The 21,724-nt window shown below is 39.4% G+C and overlaps 1 protein-coding gene across 1 annotated transcript in view; it reads right to left on the reverse strand.

The window, feature by feature from the left end:
* The window catches only part of LOC127065484 (uncharacterized), a 54,367-nt gene that overhangs the window by 12,251 nt on the left and 20,392 nt on the right, over positions 1-21,724 (reverse strand). The window contains exons 3-5 of the mRNA XM_050997894.1: positions 18,123-18,613; positions 11,840-11,980; positions 1,554-1,739 (exon numbers count right to left, since the gene is read on the reverse strand). Of these exons, the coding sequence (XP_050853851.1) occupies positions 1,554-1,739; positions 11,840-11,980; positions 18,123-18,595 (800 nt within the window). The 5' untranslated portion in view covers positions 18,596-18,613. The remainder of the gene's footprint in view (positions 1-1,553; positions 1,740-11,839; positions 11,981-18,122; positions 18,614-21,724) is intronic.

Raw genomic sequence — 21,724 nt, forward strand, 5'->3', positions numbered from 1 at the left:
GCAGCGAGCCTACGATTTATTTGTTTGGTATCACGTAATCTCTCGATCCCCGAAGGATTATTTTTGGACGAAACGTATTTACCCGGAGCGTACGTTTCAGTTTCTCTTTACAAATCCTCGATAGATTTATGGTTGATTTCGGATTGTTTTGCTTAACGAAAGCGAACGAGCAAATCATAAAGGATACGGGGTTGATATTGGAACCGAGTTTACGCGAGAAGGAGAATATTGCTAGGTTCTCGGAGGATCAACGAAGTGCGCTAAGAAATGTTGGTAACTGTTTTCGCGGAGGGAGTTTGATGCAACGGAGAACGCGGAAGAGGGAGAAAGAGAAAGAAGGAGGGTGGGGAGTGTGTGCGCGCGTGTGTATGTGTGTGTGTGTGTGAGAGAGAGAGAGAGAGAGAGAGAAAGGAACGCCTGCTTCCGGTCCATTAAAAGCAACGGGGGTCGCACGGATCGTGTGCAGGAGGCTAATTATTCCGAAGACAGTGGTTATCATCCATTCGAACGATTACTTTGAATTTTCTTACGAATTTCTTTTCTATGTACAATAGTTTAACTTATGTCACAGGTAAAGGATCGTTGACCCTATTCGAAAATAGTTTAACGTATCGATTGTAACTCGAAGAGGCAAGCGACCAAGCAAGGTAAGAAGGAAGGAAGGAAGTAAGCAAGGAAGCAAGCGATCGATCGATCGATCAGGATTCACCTTTTAATTCGAACTCGACAGGGAGTCCTTAAATGGTATACGACACTTGAACACTTCCGGTGCGAATCACCGTTGTATAGATACCAAGACAGTTTATTTACTCTTTCTCTCCCTCTCTTTCTCCAAGCTTCTCTTACAATCTCCTCCAAGTAGTGGACGGTAAATCGTTTAAAATGTTGGTAAGTGAGAGAGAAATTGGCACGGCCGAACGGTGGAACTTGCGTTACGTAAAAAGCACGTTTAACGATGTTAACCTTGGCACGTATTACTTCGAGCCTAAACGTCGTTTTAACGCGTACGATGAACCGCAAAGATTATCGGTTACTTTCTAATCTAACTCGAGCGAATACTCGCGACATTAAGAAAAATATCGATAAAGAGAAATCGGATCAAATCGGGATCGATCTCGAATATCGACGTTTGAATGATCCTCGAAAAACAGAAGAAAGAAAGAAAAGAAAAACGAAATTTCTATCTGAGACGATACATATTCTCGTCACGAAAATTGATTAATGATTTAGTCGTATCGCGGTTAACGTTTTAATTCAATAGCTTTGAATAACGCTGACCCTATTTTCACTTTCATTAAGTCGTTTATTACTCCACTCATCGACCAAATCTAATCCGCAAGTGGAACAATGACGTTCTTATTTCGACTTGACTATGTTCGTTGTCTTACGAACAAAGAAGCGAACAAACGGGTTTATTGGTTTACTCGCATAATTCCTAGACGGTGTTAATATAATTAAAATTATGCGAAAAAGAAGAAAAGAGGGAAAAATGGAAAAGGACAAAAGATAAAGAAAAAAAAAAAAGAAAAAATAGAAAGGGAAAAGAAACCTACCTGATCTGCGTGTGATACGCAGGGGTGGTGTGTTCAGAATGCGTCGTTAAAAGTTCAGCAGGACTCGCAGCCATGTCGATGGGGTGGCCAATAGGCGGTGCAATTGGCTCCAACAATAGGACACCAGGTGTAGCGGGCGAAGGTTGTGGACCGAGCAACGACACGCGTACCTTTTCTCTGCCTTCGCTGTTAAACAAAAAAATCAAACGATTGAACAAACCTTCAATGTACAAACTAATAAATAAATTAGAAAAAAAAGAACAAGAAAAAAAGAGAAGAAAAAAAGAAAGAAAACAATGAAAACGAATAGAGCTAGAGTTCAGTAAAGACTAACGTTCAGGTCCACTCGCAACTAGTCGACGTTGGAAACTTAATGGCGAAAGTACCAACGATACTTCGCTTTAAATTGTCGTAATTTCGTTGTGACGACATTCGTGAGACGAGTCGAGTCCGAGTCATCGTCTCTTCTTGGTCGATCGTAACTACTTAAGCCTACTACTTAAAGATCCAAGAATATCATTCCTTCGTATGTAACAATTGAGAGAGAGAGAGAGAAAGAGAAAGAGATTTAATCGTTTAAAAGTTCAACAAAAAGAAAGAAAGGAAAGAAAAAAAATTTTTTTTCTATTTTTTTTTGTATCTTTCTCTACTAGCAATCTTTAGTTGGATCGATACGTAAGATGGAAATAATTTCTTTTTTTTTTTATTCTTTTTTTAATGAAACAAAATTTGACGAGATATATTTGAAGATGTTAGAAGAATGTTAGAAATTATCTACGACAGACGAATAATTAATGGAATGCGTGCCAACCAGATTCGTGACTTATCAACGGAGCAAAACGTGTTTGGTCACTCGTGGAAACGTAACTCGACTCTCCTAACAACGCATCATCTTGCTTATGTAACTTTTCACGGAACGTAATTCGCCGTATTAGTGTTCTATTCTACGTAGATGAGAGAAGACTCCTCGTAAAAAGATTATCTATGTATATCTTTGAGCGAGGCTGAATATCGTTTGATAAACGCAAAATGGAATAGAAGAGACTCGTCGTCTCTTGCTTTTTGCCTTTCCAACCACTCTCTCTTTCTCTCTCTTCACCCCTTCGTCTACCTTGTCTTAATAGCACTCACGTGTTGCACGAATGGCATGTTGCCAATGCGTGTAAACCATGCTCGTTCCGCACGACGTATGTCCGTCTACATCGTAAAATTCAGGGACGCTCGCGATACGCGTTTGTGTTGGTTCGATGGTCCATTGCAAATGGATGCTGTATTTGGAGGTAAAAAAGCTAAGAAATAGAGAGAGAGAGAGAGAAAATGGTACTAATGGAAAATGAATTCGCATGAATAAAAAGTGTTCTCATTTCGTAGATGGAAGGAAAAGTAAGGAAATTTCTTAATTGTTCTAAGATTAACGTGGAGATTAAAAAGTCAGGGTTTAATTTTCCTGGTGCATTTCATTCGAGGGGTGCTGCGTTAAATTTCTAAAAGAAAATTAAATTCGAGAAGGGTTATCGATGGCTGCAGGGTAAGACCGCGCAAACGATGGCTTTAAAGTTCGAGTGGTTGCTGTTGGCAGCTAGCTAGCTAGTTGGATAGTCAGCCAGCCAGCCAGCCAGCCAGCCAGCCAGCCAAGCAGCCAGAAAGCTATCTAGCTAGCTATGGAAAATGATCCCTCGAGAGATCCCTCGTGAGAAGTAGATGATGATAAGGATGAGGGTGAAGAAGGGGGTAAGTTGGTAAAAAGAGGAGTACGTCGTAGTTCTATCCGCAGGGGATCGCATTTTTAGAGATTAAGGAGGGTAAGTGTCGGTAGACCTAAACGGTAGTGCATCGTTGAAGAAAATTTCAAAATTTTCTGTACGACGACAAATATTTTCGACGGAGTGGTTTTACCTTGACTATCGTTTTAAAGAACGAATCGCTCTTGAGAGACGGGTCACGACCCACTTCATTCGAATTAATTTTTATAACTCGAGATTACAATGCTAGGAAGGAGATAAGTTGACATTCTCTTTACGCCTACGTACATCTTCGATCATATTAGAGTTGGGTGGTGTAAATGTGATATGTTCTCATGATCTCTCGCTCTTTAAATATTTAATTCGACCTAATGAAAAACTTTCATTCCCGTATATACGTATATAGAGCTTGAAGAAATAAAAGAGGAAAAAGAAAGAAAAAAGAAAAGAAAAGAGAGAGAGAGAGAAAGAAAAAAGTATACTACAATAATCGAGAACAGAGAATACACAAACGAACGAGATTGATTATTCGGAATGAACTCGTCCGACGTGAGCAGTCCCGAACACGCAGTATCATCGTTTATGGAGGATTCGAAGCGTGAGTTTGTTCCTTTTCACGGTGCTCCGTCGTGTCGTGGATATTAAAGTACCGTTTCGACGTCGTGACGCTCCAACGAACACGTTAACGTCCTATATCCCCTTAGTTGCGATTGTATATTACGGTATATAGAGCGAAGAAAACGAGAAAAACGATTCGTCGAGTCCAACGTAGTCGATGATCTCCAGAGTGTACACACATATTCATATATGTATCTAAATACACATATCGCGTCACAATTGTCAGTAACAAGGATACTCGAGGAAGCAAGTAGGTATCCTTTACCGTGATAATCCTGGATATCAGCCAAAGGAAGAAGAGTGTACTACAACTCGATTTGTAATTTTCTTTTCTATTTCTTTTCTGTTCTCTAAGAGAGAACACTTTGCGATGAATGAATCTTCCGATCGATGCCTATCGTCCATGGCCGTTGATTTTATCTTTGCTTATCTTTATCGGGTGTGTTAGAAAGAGAGAGTGAGAGACGGAGAGAGATAGAAAAAAAGAAAGATACCTCCAACGACGACGACAACACAACTATATACGACTACCTACTACCGACTTTCGACGAGGATAAATCGATGATACATAAGCCCGTGTTCGAGAAAGATAGCTATCGGATTACGTCACGAAACATCGAATCGACGTCTCGAAAGGCGATACGCCTTCGATACCATATTATAATAACTTCCCGAGTTTACTTTTATGCCCATTTATCCCTTCGGCAATCTCTCAAAGCCTTCTTCTTTAACCGTGGTCCGATGGAAGTGAGCATTGACCTGATTTCGTGCCGAGAGAAACCGATCGAAGGTCGGTCTGGACCAAAAAAGGGAAAAGCTTTTCATTTTGTGAAACTTTGTAGCTTGTGTTTCTTTTTCTCTCTTTCTTTTTCTCTCTCTCTCTCTCTTTTTCTTGTTTTTTTTTCTTTTTTTATCTTTTCTCATACGATTGCACAAGTTTCTACGTTGTGTAATCTTCTTCCCTTTCTCTTTATATATATATATATATATTTTTCTTTTTTCTCTTTCCTTTTCCTTTTTCTTTGTTTTCTCTTTTTCTTCTACCGACTCGTGAAAGTCGAATAAAAAGAAGTCGAACCCACGGAGGAGTAGTAAAAGTGGTATAGTAGAAGTAATAATGGTAGTACTAGTAGTAGTAGTAGTAGTAGTAGTAGTAGTAATAGCAGTAGTAGTAGTAGAGTAGTAGTAGTAGTAGTAGTAGAAGCAGAGAGAAAAAGGGAGACCGAAATAAATGAGAGGCAAGGTCTGCTTCGAAACCGGTTCCATCGTGCCACGGTCGTTCGTACGCGAGGAATCGATTCTTGCATCGATAATGCACGACTCGCGGCGCAAGTATTAACAGAAAAGGGAGAGAAGAAAGAGAGAAAAAAGGAAATATATATAGAGAAAGAGAGAGAGAGAGAGAGAAAGAGAGAGTTGCACGAAGAAAAGAATTTTCCTTTAAAATATCATTAATTTAAAACGACCTCGTATCCGTTTCCCAATATTTGTACGTGCGTTAAAAATCTATCGTATTATCATCCTAAATCCTCCCTCCCCCTCACACACACACACACACACACCGGTTTCTCCCCACCCACAATTTTTTTCATCGGTTTTATTTGCGAGTAACAGTGTTATCTCTTAACCTCCGAAACTCGACTTATCTGCTCGACGTTTGATTCAACACGGACGCGGATCTTTGAATTCGTCACGTTTATTTTCTTCGTACTATTATCCAAGAGAAATTGTTTTTGACGTTTAAAATTGTCATACCATTTTTCCCTCCCCCCCCACCCCCGTTTAAACTATAACTCGAGTTTTCTCATTATCAATTAAACGCAAGTGGGAAGTATTTATTTATCTCTCCTTTCTCGTACAACTGGCAATATCGAATAGCAATAATGTTATTAGTGGAACAGACATTGTACTCTTCGATGAGTTTAACTTCTTATCTCGTTCGGAACTCGCAAGAGTTGTTTCGTCTATTGTGATTAATTAACTCGAACTCGTTAATGATAATAATAATATTTGTATGTCGTTTATCGCTCCTTCTTCTTCTTCTTCTTCTTCCTCGTCTTTGTCTTCGTCTTCTTCTTCTTCTTCTTCTTCGTCTTTTGAAAAATTCTCAAAAAATATTAATAACCGACGTACAACAGTTTTACTCTCTTTTAATCTTCGAGACCGATATAATAATTCACGGTTATGTCACGGAACGTATTATCGTCTCTCGTGTTTTTCGCAGCGACTATCGTTCGAATATACGATACGATACGATACGATACCAACCAACCAACCAACCAACCAACCAACGAACCGACAAACCAACAAATCAACCAACCGGTGTTGAACGCAACAGTCGTGACTCAGAGACAATCGACTCGTTCGTTTCTCGCATCGAATTGCCAAATCGAGCCGAACGTCCTTCCTATTTTAAAAACTCTGAACGAGGAGACGAAGAAGAAGTCGTTCGCTCGAAGCCTTGATTTTCTGTTTTTTTTTTCTTTTTTTCTCTTTTGGAAGAAAATAGAAGAGCGAAAGCATGCTCTTTCACCGAGAGTTCCAAAAATACAAAGAGACACGTAAGATCGATTCAATTTTGATCGTACATTTAATTCAGCAATACATATATGCGACGACACTTCGTTTATTCCAGTTACATTCTCTCGGTTCTTTAACGACGTCTGCTTACGATACATACCTACATACATACATACGTACGTATTTTATATGTATGTACGTATGTCGTTGAAGAATATTAACATTATCCAATGCGAGCAAACGACTTTTGCATCGTAGTCTGGCGTCAGCAAGCAAGCAAGCAAGCAAGCAAGCAAGCAAGCAAGCAGTCCCAACACCTACCCAACAAAGCGACGTTCTCGACCTTGAGACCCGTGACATCATCGGGGCTCTCTTCTCTTCTCTTCGCTTCTCTAACGATGTCTCTCTCTCCTACGTTCCCTCGTTCCGTTATTTTTCTCCTCGTTATTCCGAACGAGCGATTCGTTTCTTTAACCGCGAGAACACGTTTCTAACGAATTCTCGTTCGGTGGTGACTTTGACACAAGGGTCTTCTGTACGATTAGTGTCCTCTACTTTGAGAGAGAAAAAAAGAGAGAGAGGGAGAGAGAAAGACAAAAGAAGAAGAAGAAAAAGAAACAAAAGAGAAAAACGCTTTAAAGAAATCGATTTCGAAGAGGGACGATGAAAACTTGTAAAACGAATTATTGATACTCTTCCATACTTTAATCAAATCGTAGAGGATAATTAATTAAAAATTTGATATTTAAATCGAATATACGCGTAACGACATACCTTTATCTTATTTTGAACATCGCATCTCTCGAATCAATTGGAAAAGAGAATATTTTGCAAACAATAAGATCGATCAGCCTCGGTTGTGTCGTGAGCGATACGTAGGCGCCGTTGCGTCTACACCCTCGACGACAACTCGCACGCTCGATACGTACGTTTCTAGTGAGATAGAGATAGAGATAGAGAGAATAAGAAAGAGAGAGAAAGAAAAAGAAAGGGAGGGAGAGAGGGAGGAGACCAAAAAATCTCGGAAATAGAATCGTACGTAGGTAGGGTTGAAAAAAAAGCAAAGCACCTCGAGAAAAATCGAAAACTGGTTTATCAGTTGACCTATCCATAATTCTCTACGTTCGTTTTCGTTCTAACCAATGAAAAGCAACGCGGTATGCGGGATGCGTTATAAAACGAGCTCTACCATCGACTTTATTCCGACAAATAAATCACAACATCCGTTTACTCTTCCCTCTGTCTCTCTCTCTCTCTCTCTCTGTCTTTCTTTTTCTCTCTTTCTCTCTACCTCCGTCTATACATCTATCTAACTCCTACTTCGTAACGACAGCATCTGCACAGCTTCACCGCTTCGACCGAAACTCGAATTGGATCGTGCGCTAATTTCGTAGTTTACGACACAACTTTGACGATTTTTTCTCTCCCCCACCCTTTCTCTACCCTCTCCCTCTCCCCCTCTCTCTCTCTCTCTCTCTCTCTCTCTCTCTCTCTCTCTCCTATTCTCTCCATCTTTCATTTTCTTTCTCTCTCTTTTTTTTCTTTCTTTCTTTCTTTCTTTCTTTCTCTCTCTTCTTCTTCCACGGAACACGTTCGTAGAAGAAGATATCCAGTAAAATTTCTACCCGTGATTATTTTCGGAATAAACGAAGATGAAAAAAAGAGTTTCTTTTTCTCCCTCTTAATGACAGAATTCGAGAGCTTGCAAGTTCGGTGCCTCTCCATGGATACAGGAGTAAAGGAAAAATACGAATATGGCTGGGAAAGGGGAAGAGGAGCAGGAGGTGGAGGAGGAGGAGGAGGAGGAGGAGGTGGAGGTGGTGGAGGAGGAATGGGTAGTGTGTCAAGATGGCTGGTATCCATGGTAACGGGTTAGAAACTACGCATCTCTTTCGTGTACTCTCTTTCTCTCACCGGCATCTTTCCTCCGTAACTTTCCTCCTCGACTTTATCGATACTTTTTCTTGCAAAAGAATCTAACGAGCTGATAAATACATTTTTATCTAGCGCTTTTGAACCATTCCGTTCGTAATTAATTATCATCGTGCTATAGTAACATTCTACGTTAAAAAAAAAGAAAAGAAAAGAAGGAACAAGAAAATTAAAAAAAAAAAAAGAAAGACAGAAAGAGAAAGAAATAGAAATAATTTATTGCACCGATCACAGATACACATCAATTATTCGGTGCCCGACTAATTAATATAATCATTCAAAATTTTTATTTGAATCATTGGAAATCGATCGATCCATCTTACCTGGAGTATATTAAAGTTCCAGAATACGCAACGAGAAATGTAATTTCAGAGTATCCTCGCACCGGACGCACACCGGATCGATCCGATTATACTTCCCCGCGTAGAACACAACAGATCTCTCTCTCTCTCTCTCTCTCTCTCTCTCGTTTTTACTTTCCCCCTCTGTCTCTCTTTTTCTCTCTATCCCTACTCGTATTACGGGGTGTTGGATTTAATTCGATTCGTTTAAATCATGTGTCTCGGGTTTCGGTAGTTTTTCAGTACTTTTTGACTAATTCACTAACCAACGTGTCTTCTTTACCCTCGATGATAGGCGAAACACGTAGAGAGACGATGCACTCGCGTAAATCCACTGTTCGTGTTTCCTCCTCTACGGCTGCTTCGAGACTCGCGCGCTCTTTTTCCTTTTTATCCTGGGTACGTTCGTAGGCCGATCGAGAGGGAGAACGATGTAGTAGGGTGTAGCAGGGAAGAAGAAAGGAGAAGTAGCGAAAAGAGGGGAGGAGGAGAAGGGGAGAAGCTTTGGGAGAAAGGGAGGGAGAAAGAACACACCGATCGTGCGTGTATCTATGTACACGTACACGTACACGTATGTGTACGTGTGTACGAGGGTTACTGTGCGGGTGTAACGAGAGAAAGGAAATGTAAGAGAAAAGAGGAAAGAAATAGAGAAAGAGAGAGAAAGAGAGAGAGACGTATATCGTCTACCAACACAACGTATATACGATAGGACACACACGCAAACCGATATGAAGGATCCGTATAGGACTCGTAGTAGTAACACACTTCTTATAATCGTAGTAGTGGTGAGTAAGCACGAAGTATAGCGGTCACGAGCTCGTGTCTATCTATCTACTACGAAAGCTTTACCACGCCTGCGTCTGCTTCGGCTTACGCTCGGCTACTGACCGAAACTTTCCGAAGAACGCTTCCTCGTCCCGCCATCTAACGTGAACGAGTTCAAACTCTATCGACGAGTGCTCCGTTCACGGCGCTGTTGATAATTTTCGTATCGATATGGAAATGATACGAGCGGTAAATTTGAATCGTTTGTTTGCAATCGTTAAATATTTTTTTTCGTTAATTTTTTTTAATCGTTGTTTCTTCTTTTTTTTCGTCGGCGATTAAAAGAAAGTTTCATCGTTCGGAAAATCGATGACGTGGAAACTTTTCAATACTATTCGATGTTATTTCTTACTTTTGACGAAAGTCTCGAATCAGACCAGACTATCTAACGTTTGCCTAATCGTTCTCGATCACTCGCTTACACTCGACGAATCTTTTTATTTTTCTATTCGAACCGTCGACGAAGCAGGAAACTAGTTACGAACGTAGTACCGTTCTAATCAACGTAACGAGACTAATCGGAACCTACTACGAGTTATTATCGAAACTTCGCTACGCCGGCGCGTCACGCAGCCGCGAGGTGCGTCGCAAAATATCTATATACATATATACGTACATATGTGGATGGTGGTTTACAAGGCTTTCCTTTCAGAAGGGGATGACCTTGCAGATGTACTGTAGTTTACGACGATAAATGTATATTGCATATAACTGCAATTAAAGTCTAATAATAGTGATAATTTCAAAGTCAGTCAAGTCATTAGAGTAACTTATTCATTTTTCTTCGTGACGGCGAAAACAAAAAACAAAAAAAAAAAAAAGAAAAGAAAAGAAAGAAAGGAAAAAGAGTAAAAAAGAGATAAAATTTTGTCACCGAAGATCGAGCTATTTCTTGATATCTTTTCGAGAAAAAATTCTCGACTCAGTTTCTTTCTATCTCACGAGTATACAATTACGGATGCGGCTTGGGAGTTCGCGTTACCTACCACCTCAAAGTCTCCACCTACGTACGGTTCTCTTAATAGACGGCTACTTATCGCACCGTACGATCATTATCACGTTTGATCCGGTTAAACGACGAGACATCGCGTCGGGAATACGTAATAATATCTCGTCATCGCTATGAAATGAATTACGGAATCGTTATCGAGAAAAATCGGAAATAGATATACGCGCTTGTATACATATGTATGAGAAATGAATATCGAAAGAGGATGGAGAAAATAGAAAGGTTTGAGAAAACTGGTTGGGTTAGTGTCGATATGTGAAGTCCGATAATCGAAGCTTCGATTTGAGATATCGTTGGACGAATGTGACAGTGACGAAAATACGCGTTCGAGAGAAGGAGAGAGAAGTAAAGATATTGAAAAAATGACTTTCTGCTTGATCTTCAACGTATCTATCGTTCTCTGCATTCGAGCTCGCGAAATAAGTTGGTCTCGCCGTTTTTACGTGAGAACTCTCTCTCTCTCTCTCTCTTTCCCTATTTTTAAAAAAAGCAATATCCAGGAAATTTCCGTTTGCATTATAGGAAACGTTGAAGCGTGTCAGAGATATCGCGAACGTTTTCGCGATCCTAAAAGAAAATTTGTTTTCTTGCTTTTTGCCTTGGGAAGAAAAAGAAAAGAAAGAAAGAAGAAGAAGAAGAAAAAAAGAAAGAAAGAAAGAAAGAAAAAAGAAAAATCTGTTTGACTTCGATAGAGTTTAACATTGATACTAGCCTGAGCCTTTGATCAACGTTAACTGTAACGTCTGTATCTCGGATTCCCATCGAAGAAGATCCACCTTGAGAAAGTTGCATCAGACGTTGCCGGATAACTTCCGGCGAGAGTCTTTGACGAAGGAAACGCGAAAACGAACGCGTCTTTTCTATGTAAATACTCGATGATGGAGAACGTTTCATCGAATAGAAAAAATAATGTAACGAGTTTCTTTCTTCCCAAAAATTCAAGGCAAAGATTCCGTTAGATTTATATCATTAGTATCATTATCCGTGAAAATGTAATAACGGACTATTAATACTATTCGATTGGGATAAAGCTTGAGCAATACGAAATATCGATTTTCATTCGGCGATTAGGAGCGCCGCCCCGAGTGCACGTACTTACGGTTCGATTGAGGCGAAACGTTATTTCGGTGCTAGGTGCGCCGTTTAATGACGTCATCGAAAACGCACGCGAGCGAGCGAGAGAGCAAGCAAGCAAGTAAGCAAGCAAGTAAGTAAGTAAGTAAGTAAGTAAGTAAGCAACGAGGCCGAGTAGGCGTAGGCGTATTTTTTTCGGAAAGGTTGGTACAATTAACTTACTCGGTGTCAGGTACAGGTATCATAGGTGGGGGTAAGCGGCCATTGTGGTCCAAAAAGTGATTGATCTCTGGTTCCTCTTGAACAGGAGTCTCGTAAACAAGAGTCTCCACCATCGACCCTTTGCTGGAGCCAAAGGACACTCTAAAAAGACATAGAAGAAGAAACGGACGAATAAGATAAAAGTAAACAATTATATGAAAAATTATCTTTCATACTATTTGATCGATCGAGTTTAATACTTTTTCTTCTTACGTTTTTACTTATCGGTTTAATAAGTCGTATGTTGTTTGCTTTTCTCTGTCTGTCTGTCTGTCTGTCTGTCTTTTACGAGATGCAGACTCAAACTATTACCTCGGATATACGCAGATCGTAAAAATATTGTTCGTAAACCTCAGTTTCCTATCGTGTGACAGTCGACGGAGTAAGGGAGTCGGTGACCGCAGGAGCTAGGCGGTCTGATATCAAAATTGAAATTCCATGATCGAAAGATCGGATTACTGGGACTCAAGTATGATATATATATATATATATATACATACATACACGCGCGTACGTACACGAGGGAAGAACGTTATCGATTCCATCCGAATCTCAATCTTCCTATTGGAGAAATTTTATTTTAACGATAAATTCTTTATGTTTTTGGAAGTATTAAATAGTCGAAAATAAAAAGACATATATATAGAGGTAACGCGAAATAAAAAAATATATATATATATATAAGCGTGTGTGTGTGTAAGAACCGTATCTATTTATATATATATAAATAGGTAAGGTTCATACGTCGTTCCCAACTTCAACAGTAAATCGTAACTGTCTATAACACGAGAATCGATCGGTCGGTCGGTCGGTACGTCTGTTGAAAAAAGATTCAAATGCAATTAAAGTAATCTTATTATTAGTTGACCATACATAAACTTTTATTATGCAACCTTGTATCGAACTTTGATCGTAAATTCAAGTTTAAACAACTACGCGAATTAAAGAAAAGTGAGAAAGGATGGAAAGATATATAAAAAAAAAAGAAGAAAAAAAAAAGAAAAGAAAAGAAAAGGAGGGTAACAAAACTGATAAAAGAAAATAACTTCGTAGGCTCTAATATTTTCTCAAATATAACCTCGTAATGGTTTTGACGAGCGAAGCGATTATCAATTAGCAAACACTCGAGTAGGATTAGTAAATTCAAAGTACTTGCGCGTATATATTATATACACATACATCTGTCTATTTACTTTTACTATGCGATGTTGTTAGAAGAAATGACCAAGCAGTGCTGCCACGTAGCGGTCAATTCGTCAAACTCGATCGCGGCAATGTGTCAAAGTCACGTGGTCTTGGCTGCACTTCTGGAGGAGAACTGCACGATTGAACGCATATACACATTCGCACGCAACTGTATGCGCGCGTACGTATATAGATATACACGTATATATATGCACTTTCTATTTACGTGTAACATGTCAGCGCAACACGCTTGTGTGCTAACTCGATGACGTAACTACGAATCGCCACGCTTGTTCTAGTCGCGTTCTCGCTTCCCATTGGCGCGGTCACGTTGACATTTCGAATATTTTCTACTTCTAAAAAAAAAAAAAAGAAAAAAGTACGAAAAAAAAGAAAAAGATAAAAAATTGCACACTTAAATACATATCTATTTTATAAAGTACACGCGAGTTGGTAAATTTATTCAAACGCTAAAAAAAAAGAAAAAGAAAGGAAAGAGAAGAGAAAAAATATGATTCGATAAAAAATAGCCGTCGAAACGAACGAGGCCGAACGATTGCGTCACTGAAAACATTTTTTAGTGACGCTAAGCGAGCAGGAAAAAGGAGAAAAAGAAAGAAAAAGAAAGAGACTAATTACCCTCGCAAGTAAGACGAGATTCGAGATTCGAGATTCGAGATTAAAGAGCTAATTTGTTAGATCGTTAGATGTTCCTCCGTGAGATCTCGTAAAACAGACGGAAGTTATGTTCCATCGTTAGACAGTTAGACACTTTTCCCAACCGCAAAGTATCCTTTCATCGCACAGATCTTTCTCTTCTTCTTTTTTTCTTTTCTTTATTTCTTTCTCTTTCCTCTTCCTCTTCCTCGTCGTCGTCGTCGTCGTCGTCGTCATTGGACGGACTATAACGAAGAGGAAAAGAGTAAAGAAGAAAAGAAAAGAAAAGAAAGGAGAAGAGAAGAGATGAAAAGAGAAAAAGAGAAGATAAAGGAATCTCACGTGGCGTGCACCGAATCTCGACTCTGCGATCTACGCCGTTGCGAAGTCGGTTAATTAAATGTTACGCAATCGTCGTTGGCGATGATGTTATCGCGTATTACGCCCGGTAACCACCAGTTGGAAGACTTTTTTGACGTTTATTTTTATCGTTTTTTTTTTTCTTCTATTTTTGTTCCTATTTTTCCTTTTTTCTTTCCTTTTTGCGAACGGTAAACATCGATACCGACGTTCGAGGGAGAAAAAAATAACATATGAAAATAGTTTGGAACATTAGAAATACCAAGCGTTTCCCTTTAAACTTTATTTTCATATTCGGATCCTTCCCCTTTAACTGGAATATATCTCTTATTGCATAACTCTTATTGGTGTTCTTATCGGTGGTGAAAAACAAAGGGGAAAAAAAGCGAAAGAAAAAAAAGAAAAAGAAATCAGTAAATTAAAAGCGTTACGAATTCTTTGACGTAGATCGATTAATAATTCCTCGACGAATTGACGAAGGAAAACGAAATGTACATATAGATAACGTCGATTGCTATTATCCGAATAAATAAATGCATAATAAAAATATGGTAAAGTCGATGATTATTAATTCTCTTTTAATCGTGATAATCAAGAAATTATCCTCGTAGTCGTGGATCGTAACATTCGAGAAGGCGACTCCCGCGAGACGTGGGTGCCTTTGTTTTCTCCCCTAATGTCGAAGAAGAAGAGGAGGGAGAAGGTGGAGGAAAGAGATGGTGGTGGAACGTTTCTGTGCGCCATTAACGAAGCAGACGAGCGGAGCAAAGCAGAAGCTAATAGATCTGATTCGATATCGCGAAGCAGCAGCAAGAAGGGTTCCGCAAGCGAACGAATATAGCTATGGTTCGACTACCGTGGTTTCTCTGTCCTTTTCTTCTTCTCTCCCTTCTCTCTTACATCCCTTTCATTACTCTCTCTCTATTTTGCTCTCTATGCTGCTCTCTATCTTTCTCTCTTTCCTGCTATACTTGTTCAACCCCTCTCTCGTGCACCGTAGTGTAGTAATTTAGAAGAGGACCCTCGCGCCTCGACTCGACCGAGCGAGACCTCGCAGAAGGCTAAGTTCGTTCTCAAGGTAAAGAAGAAGCTTAGAAGACGGAAGTCGAAAGAGCTGCTACTACTATTGTTACTACTTCTTCTATAGCGCTTAGTACTGACTACTAGTGCTCCTGCTGCTGCTGCTGCTAGAAATTACGTCCAACCGAGCAGACGACCGAAGAAGAATGAATCGCTCGCAAACTACCGTTAACGGTTACTTTCCTTTTACTCCTTCGAAAGGCTTAGAAAGATCAAAACTAGAGATATTGTTAAAGAGACTTTTATGACGACTCCTCGATTTTATAACTTCCTCGTTTAGAAGAGATCTATCCGATTAGATAATCTCGATCATTTCTATTATTAAAAGATAACGATTAACGATCCGATACGATAAGAAATAATAAAACGTACGTCGATAACAGTAGTAGCCTATATAAAAGAATATTTTTAAATCGTCTCGATTACGGCTCGATCAACTTGAGTAACTTAAAAAATAAAAGGAAAGAAAGAGATTTGAGAAGGAACGACGAGGTCGAAAATCGTTGTGATTTCGTTCGATTCGAGCGACGACGAGAAGAACAAAGGAAACAAATGAAAAGAAAAAGAAAAAAGGGATAAGCCAAAGTAATAAGACGTCAGAAGGTGTCGTCGAGCCTAAGTCTAACGTAAAGGTGAGAAGGACGTAAGGCGTTCGGACACGGAGCGTAAGTAAGTGTCTGGATTGGTCGAGGTTGGGGTGGGTCGGGGTCGAGGCCGAGTCTAGCTGCTAGCTGCTAGCTGCTAGCTGACCGGCTGGCTCCTTTTATCGATCCACTTCTGATGTACCCCTAAAGTGCACCAGAATCGAGAGATACGGCAACCCTTTGAAAGATTCAACGAAAGATACAATACTAAGGGATCATTGGTTAACCTCAGACAAGGGTTCCTATCTTAAAGTCGAAAATCCATAAAGAGATAACATAGTTTGACCATTTGATTTCTAACACCTCGAAAATCCTTATCGAGTCGATAATATTAGTTATTGAAATGATCCTTTGAGAAAATATTTCTAACCGATATGAAAATAAGATTAACGATTAATTCGTTGCAGTTGACGACTGTCGTTGTAAGTACGTATTTCCGGTATAAATCGTCGTTGTTAAAAATCCCGAAACGTACGAAAATAGAAAGAGAGAGGGAGGGAGGGAGGAAGAGAGGGAAAGCAAAGTCCAACGCAATAATTTTCTGGCAATGAATTTCGTCGCGAAGTAAAACGAGCTTTTAGCGATTTCGGTGAGTAACTACTTCATGTTTTTGTACCCGACGTTGTGAAATTATTCGTTTCGCTTGATTATAACGTACGTTTCGAACGATTTATTAAGTTGCACGGATTAAAATACGTACGTATTAATAAATCGAGCGGTTAAGATACCTCATTAATTGATCAATTAAAAATCATTGATCATCTTATTATTGATCAATTGAATCAATCAAACTTGTTAAATGAAATCTAATGCGTAGAAAAAAGAAAAAAAGAAAAAAAAAAGGAAGAGAAGAAAAAACTTTGATATCATTCTTTACTCGTCTCGACAATCAAAACGTTGGACGTTCGGACCCCACAGTTATTTTCCATCCGCACGCAAGAAGCTCTATAAAAACTCAACGAGGACTCTACGACGATTGACCCTGACCTATCCCCACGTATAAATGTCGTAAAAGATCGTAGACACGAGGTACGAAAAGGCGCTCCGTCGTGAAAGAAAGTCGTGTAAGCGATAGCAAAGCTGCCTTTATATTCGCTTCGTTGTCTCTCTCTCTCCCTCTTTCGTTTTCTTTCGACGTGTTTACGAAGTACGCGAAGACCTTTCGATATTTCTCCCTCGACTTCTCGTATACTTAGTCGATGCAATCGCCTTTCAAAAGCGAGTAGGAACTTTTCTCTGTTGCAACACTTGGCACTTTTGTTGTCAGATTTGGCACTGTACTCTTCCCGTCGGTCAAACGCGACCTGGTCTTCATCGACTGACACACACAATGTCCACTACTTTATTTTTCTATTTTTTTTTTCTTATCTTTTTTGTTCTCCGTTTTTTTTCTGCTCTTCTTTATCTTTCTGTTTTTTTTTTTTTTTTAAGGAAAACGAGAGATTCGAGCGAAAAACAGAAAAAACAATCGTATCTATACGCACGAGTATACGCGATATCGATGCGTTTGTTCGACGATCGCGTATATAAAATAATATCATTTCGTGATCTAGGTTTTGATTTCGAACGATATAAAAGTGGGAACACGCTGAAGTATTATAAGCCAAGACAAACTAATATGTATTTATAAATCATTATCGCAACTCCGTTGTGTAACTTAGTTGGTAATACGTTTTTGCCTCTCTTGTCCTAGATAGTCCAAGACTCGATATAATAGATATATCATTTGTCTAGATAGATCGAGACGCAATTAACGAACTAAATCGAATCCTTCCGATCTGTATCGATCGAAAAAAGTAACGGACATAGATATGTCGTTGTAACATCGACTCTAACGATGCGACGATCATGAAAGATATAAAGAACGATATAGAGAATAAATGACGATATAAATAATCGTCGAAACGATAGTTAATAATGATTTTTCATTGAAAATAGAGAAAATAAGGAGAAACGGGTTAGGGATTCTTCATTCCTGACGTTTTCGACAGGAATTTATAGACCGTGTTGTACGGTGTTGCAGTCATGCAGTATAAAGTTAGGTACCACGCGAAAGTAAATCTCACGAAGAGGAGAAAGATAAGAGAAAGAAGGAAGAAAGAAAGAGAGAGAGAGAGAGATTCGATATAACGTGGCATCTGGTGCGAGAGCGGAGAGCCGAGGTTAAAGACCGAGCTAGCAGAACCGAATTAGAAAGGTGCTCTCGGATGACCTTTGAACTCTCTATCTCCATCTTTCGATCTGCCTGCCCCCGCCTCCCTCTACCACTGTTGCTTAACTTAAGCTCGCAACTTAGTCGAAGAACTTGGTTCCCTTACCTCTTGAGACTGGCGTGCTTCGCGCCATTCAGAATTTTGTTCTTCCGATCGCTACCGACCGTACTCGCGTCGCTGTCGATGCTGTAAAGGCTGTCGTCCTTGGTTACCCTCGTTGAATTGTGAAGGGTAGACTTCTTCGTTAATGTACCATTGTGCTTCGGACTTTCCGAAGGCACAGGGTGTTGTTGCTGCTGATATTGATGACGATCCATCGAGCTCGGTTGTTGATCCTCGATTCTGCTCGATACTATCATAGTTCTAGTTCCGTCTACGAACTTTTTCGGCGAGGTCGTTGCAACGGAAATGTTTATGGAAGAGGAGGCCGTCGTCTTTTGCCGAATCGGCTGCTGCTGCTCTCGAGGACTCTTTTGCACCCTGCTCGCGTTCCGATAATTCCCCTGAGTCTTTTGATGATTTTGATTCGGTTCTCCAGGCGGTGGTTTGTCCTCCGTCGGTAACATATACGACAACATTGTCCTTTGGACTTTCGCCTGTAAACAATACGAACGATTATGCGTTATTGTTAATCGACGAAGATTTCACTTACGTCACTCGTGCAACCGACAATATTTCTTTTCACATCTGTCCACCTTTCTTATTTTGGTTCTCTCTCTCTCTCTCTCTCTCTCTCTCTCTCTCTCTCTCTCTCTCTCTCTTCCTCTAGTATAACGTATAGATGTATACATACCATCACGAGTAATGGCAAGTCTCGCCAACTTGTACATACATACGAATACTTTTGATGCCGTGCAACGGCATTGTCTCTTTACTTCGTGTAATGGTGCACATTCGTGCACGAGATCGTGCGATGGAGAAAGGTCGTGACGGTGGTTATTATTTGTATGTACCTACGTAACGAATGCTTGATTCAACTCTCGCGATCATGTTTATCGTTCTCCTAATAATCGAATAATAACATCACTCGACTCGTTGATATTTAAATCTTACCAAATTATATTCATTTCATTGAACGATCGAATACGTACACAAGTAATTAACGGTTTTAATTAGCAATTTAAATTAAAAATGCAAATTTAAGATTGACGGCCCAAGAAATTTTTCTTGCGAACGAGTTTACGCCGTCATCTCCTCTCGTATTTATCCTTTTCGTCGCCTCTTCGAGAATTTAACCGAGAAGTTGCTCGTCATCATCCGATTAAACGCGTTAGAGTGCACTACGACGGGACGATCGACGGTCATTCGAGGATTACCGTTACGATGGTAAACCGATTAATGCTAATAACGTAACGCGATCGGATCACATAGTGACGTTTGATACGGGACTTGAAATAAATCGGGTCTTTTAATAAAATTACCACAAAATATATCAGGATATACACGTTCTTCGAGGTCTATGTAAACATTTTTCTAGACGATTTATTTATTTGCGATCGGTGATAATTTAGAAAAAAAAATATCAGTAGATACTGGTTTAATCCGATAAATTCATTTCAATATCAAAGTAATAAATAACTTCAAAAATATACTTTTAATAAATTATATATTTTTCGTTTTTTTATAACGGGACCTGACCTACCTCGAAGTAACAGTGGTCAATGAATGTCTCCGGAAATGGGTTAACGCGTGTACTCGAATAAAATCGTACGATTCCATATAATAAAAAAAAAAAAGAAGAAAGAAAAAACTAAGGTCACCTTGAAATCTCGAAAAGACAACGTTCGCCTAGAGAAAATTTATAACCGACGTAAATTGTCTTAGCGCATCTCCCCCCAGAAACAAAGTAGGTTTCGTTCGAAATATTTTTTGAAACGAGCTATAGTTCGGGGAATGTTATAATTGCATGTGGAACTTCGAAATGGGACACCCTGTATATATCGGACTCTTTGATTCTTCAGCTCTGTACTCTTTGACTCTTCAGCTTTGACTGCCTCTCCTCTGTTCCTAAACAAAGACCATTCGTACGTCCGTCCATTCGCATTCTCTTGTCTTGCATTCGTTCACACACGATCATACGACACATACACACATACAAAGTGCGCGTGCGCCCATACACGAAACATTCTTCCCACGTGCTACTCGTCGTTCCTCTAATATCCTCCTCCACTCTCAAAATCTATCGTTTCTTTGTAACTATCTTCTTTCACATCACGCATATCGCTCTGTCTAAACACTCCTTTATTCTGCACCATATACATATATACATACGTATATCTTTTCTTTCATTCATACTTTTTTTTTCCAACACATTCCTACAAAATAACGTAACCTCGACGTTTAATATATCTTTAATAATATATATTACTCCTCCAAACTTTTTTAGAGAAAAGATTTACATCGAAAGAAAAAAAAAGAAAAATAAAAAAAATGATTACTATTAAACGAAATAAAGTAAATCATCGTACTGTGCATCAACAACAACAAAAATGTCGATAAAGCTTTGCAGGCAATACGGTTTGTTTACTACACGGTCGTCGTTACGTAAGACGCAAGCTTTGTTGACGTAATCTTTCGACGTTTGCATCTTTCAATATATTTCATCTTCCACTTGCAAACGTAGATGGAAAGAAAAGCGCAAAGAAAGATACGTTTACTACGCGAGAACGTACGTGGCAAAGAAACGGTGTCGAAGGAGTGCGACGCAAAACCCGGCCGAAAGGTTGTTACAGGAATGGCAGCCTGACTTGGCTGGCTGCTCATACATATACCTACTCTACTACTATACTTTAAACTCTAGCTGCTTCTAGTCCGCTCCACTAATTCCGCTCGAACTCCCCGCCGCGTCATCATTTCCGCAAGAGTCGCGTACTTCTCTCTCATTAAAATCGTCGTCGTCATAGTCGTCGTTGTCATAGTCGTCGTAGTCGTTATAATCATTGCCGAGATTTCAATATTCCCTTTTAACGTAATCAGACAATTTTTTAAAAGTCACGCGTCCCTATTTCACGAACGATCGTCAAATATACGGAGATCTTAATCCTTCTGTAGCACTAGTTTCTTACGTCGTTGAATATTTCATTAATTTTATGCGTCCAATTCGTCCGAGTTTTCTTTTTATTTTTTGGAAAGTTCTCTCGTAAGAACGTTATAGCGTTAAGACACGTTATGTACGGTAACGATCGGTATCTTTAAAATAATATCGAGCGAGTCCAACAAGTTTTTGAAAAATTTGTTTATTAGAAACATTTGGAACGTGATACCGTTACAAACAAATTCCTTCGGTCGCATAGCCAAAATATTCGTCGACGCCATGCTTCTATCTATATTTTTGAGTTATTGAAGAAAGGAAGATTTTGGCTTCGTTAAAATGCGAAATATAAAATGAAAATTAGCGTATACACGTATCACGTTTAATCTTCGTTCAAATCTTTCTCTCTCTCTCTCTCTCTTTTTCTCTTTCTCTTTCTTTTCCTTTGCTCGCCCTACTCGCCATCTTGGCATAATTATCTAGCATTTTGTGGAAATCGGGATCGAGCGTGCATGTAAATGGCAAGCAAGAAGAGAAATACTACTACTGGTTGGGGAATATTCTAAGACTCAAGAAAATACCGTAATCATGCAAATCTCTTTCTTTTTTTCTTTTATTTCCTTTCATACACGTGGGTACGATTCTTTCTTTCGCCAGTTGATTGCTACGGTCGATT

This window comes from Vespula vulgaris, chromosome 8 (assembly GCF_905475345.1).
Source record: "Vespula vulgaris chromosome 8, iyVesVulg1.1, whole genome shotgun sequence".
NCBI classification, from domain to species: Eukaryota; Metazoa; Arthropoda; class Insecta; order Hymenoptera; family Vespidae; genus Vespula; species Vespula vulgaris.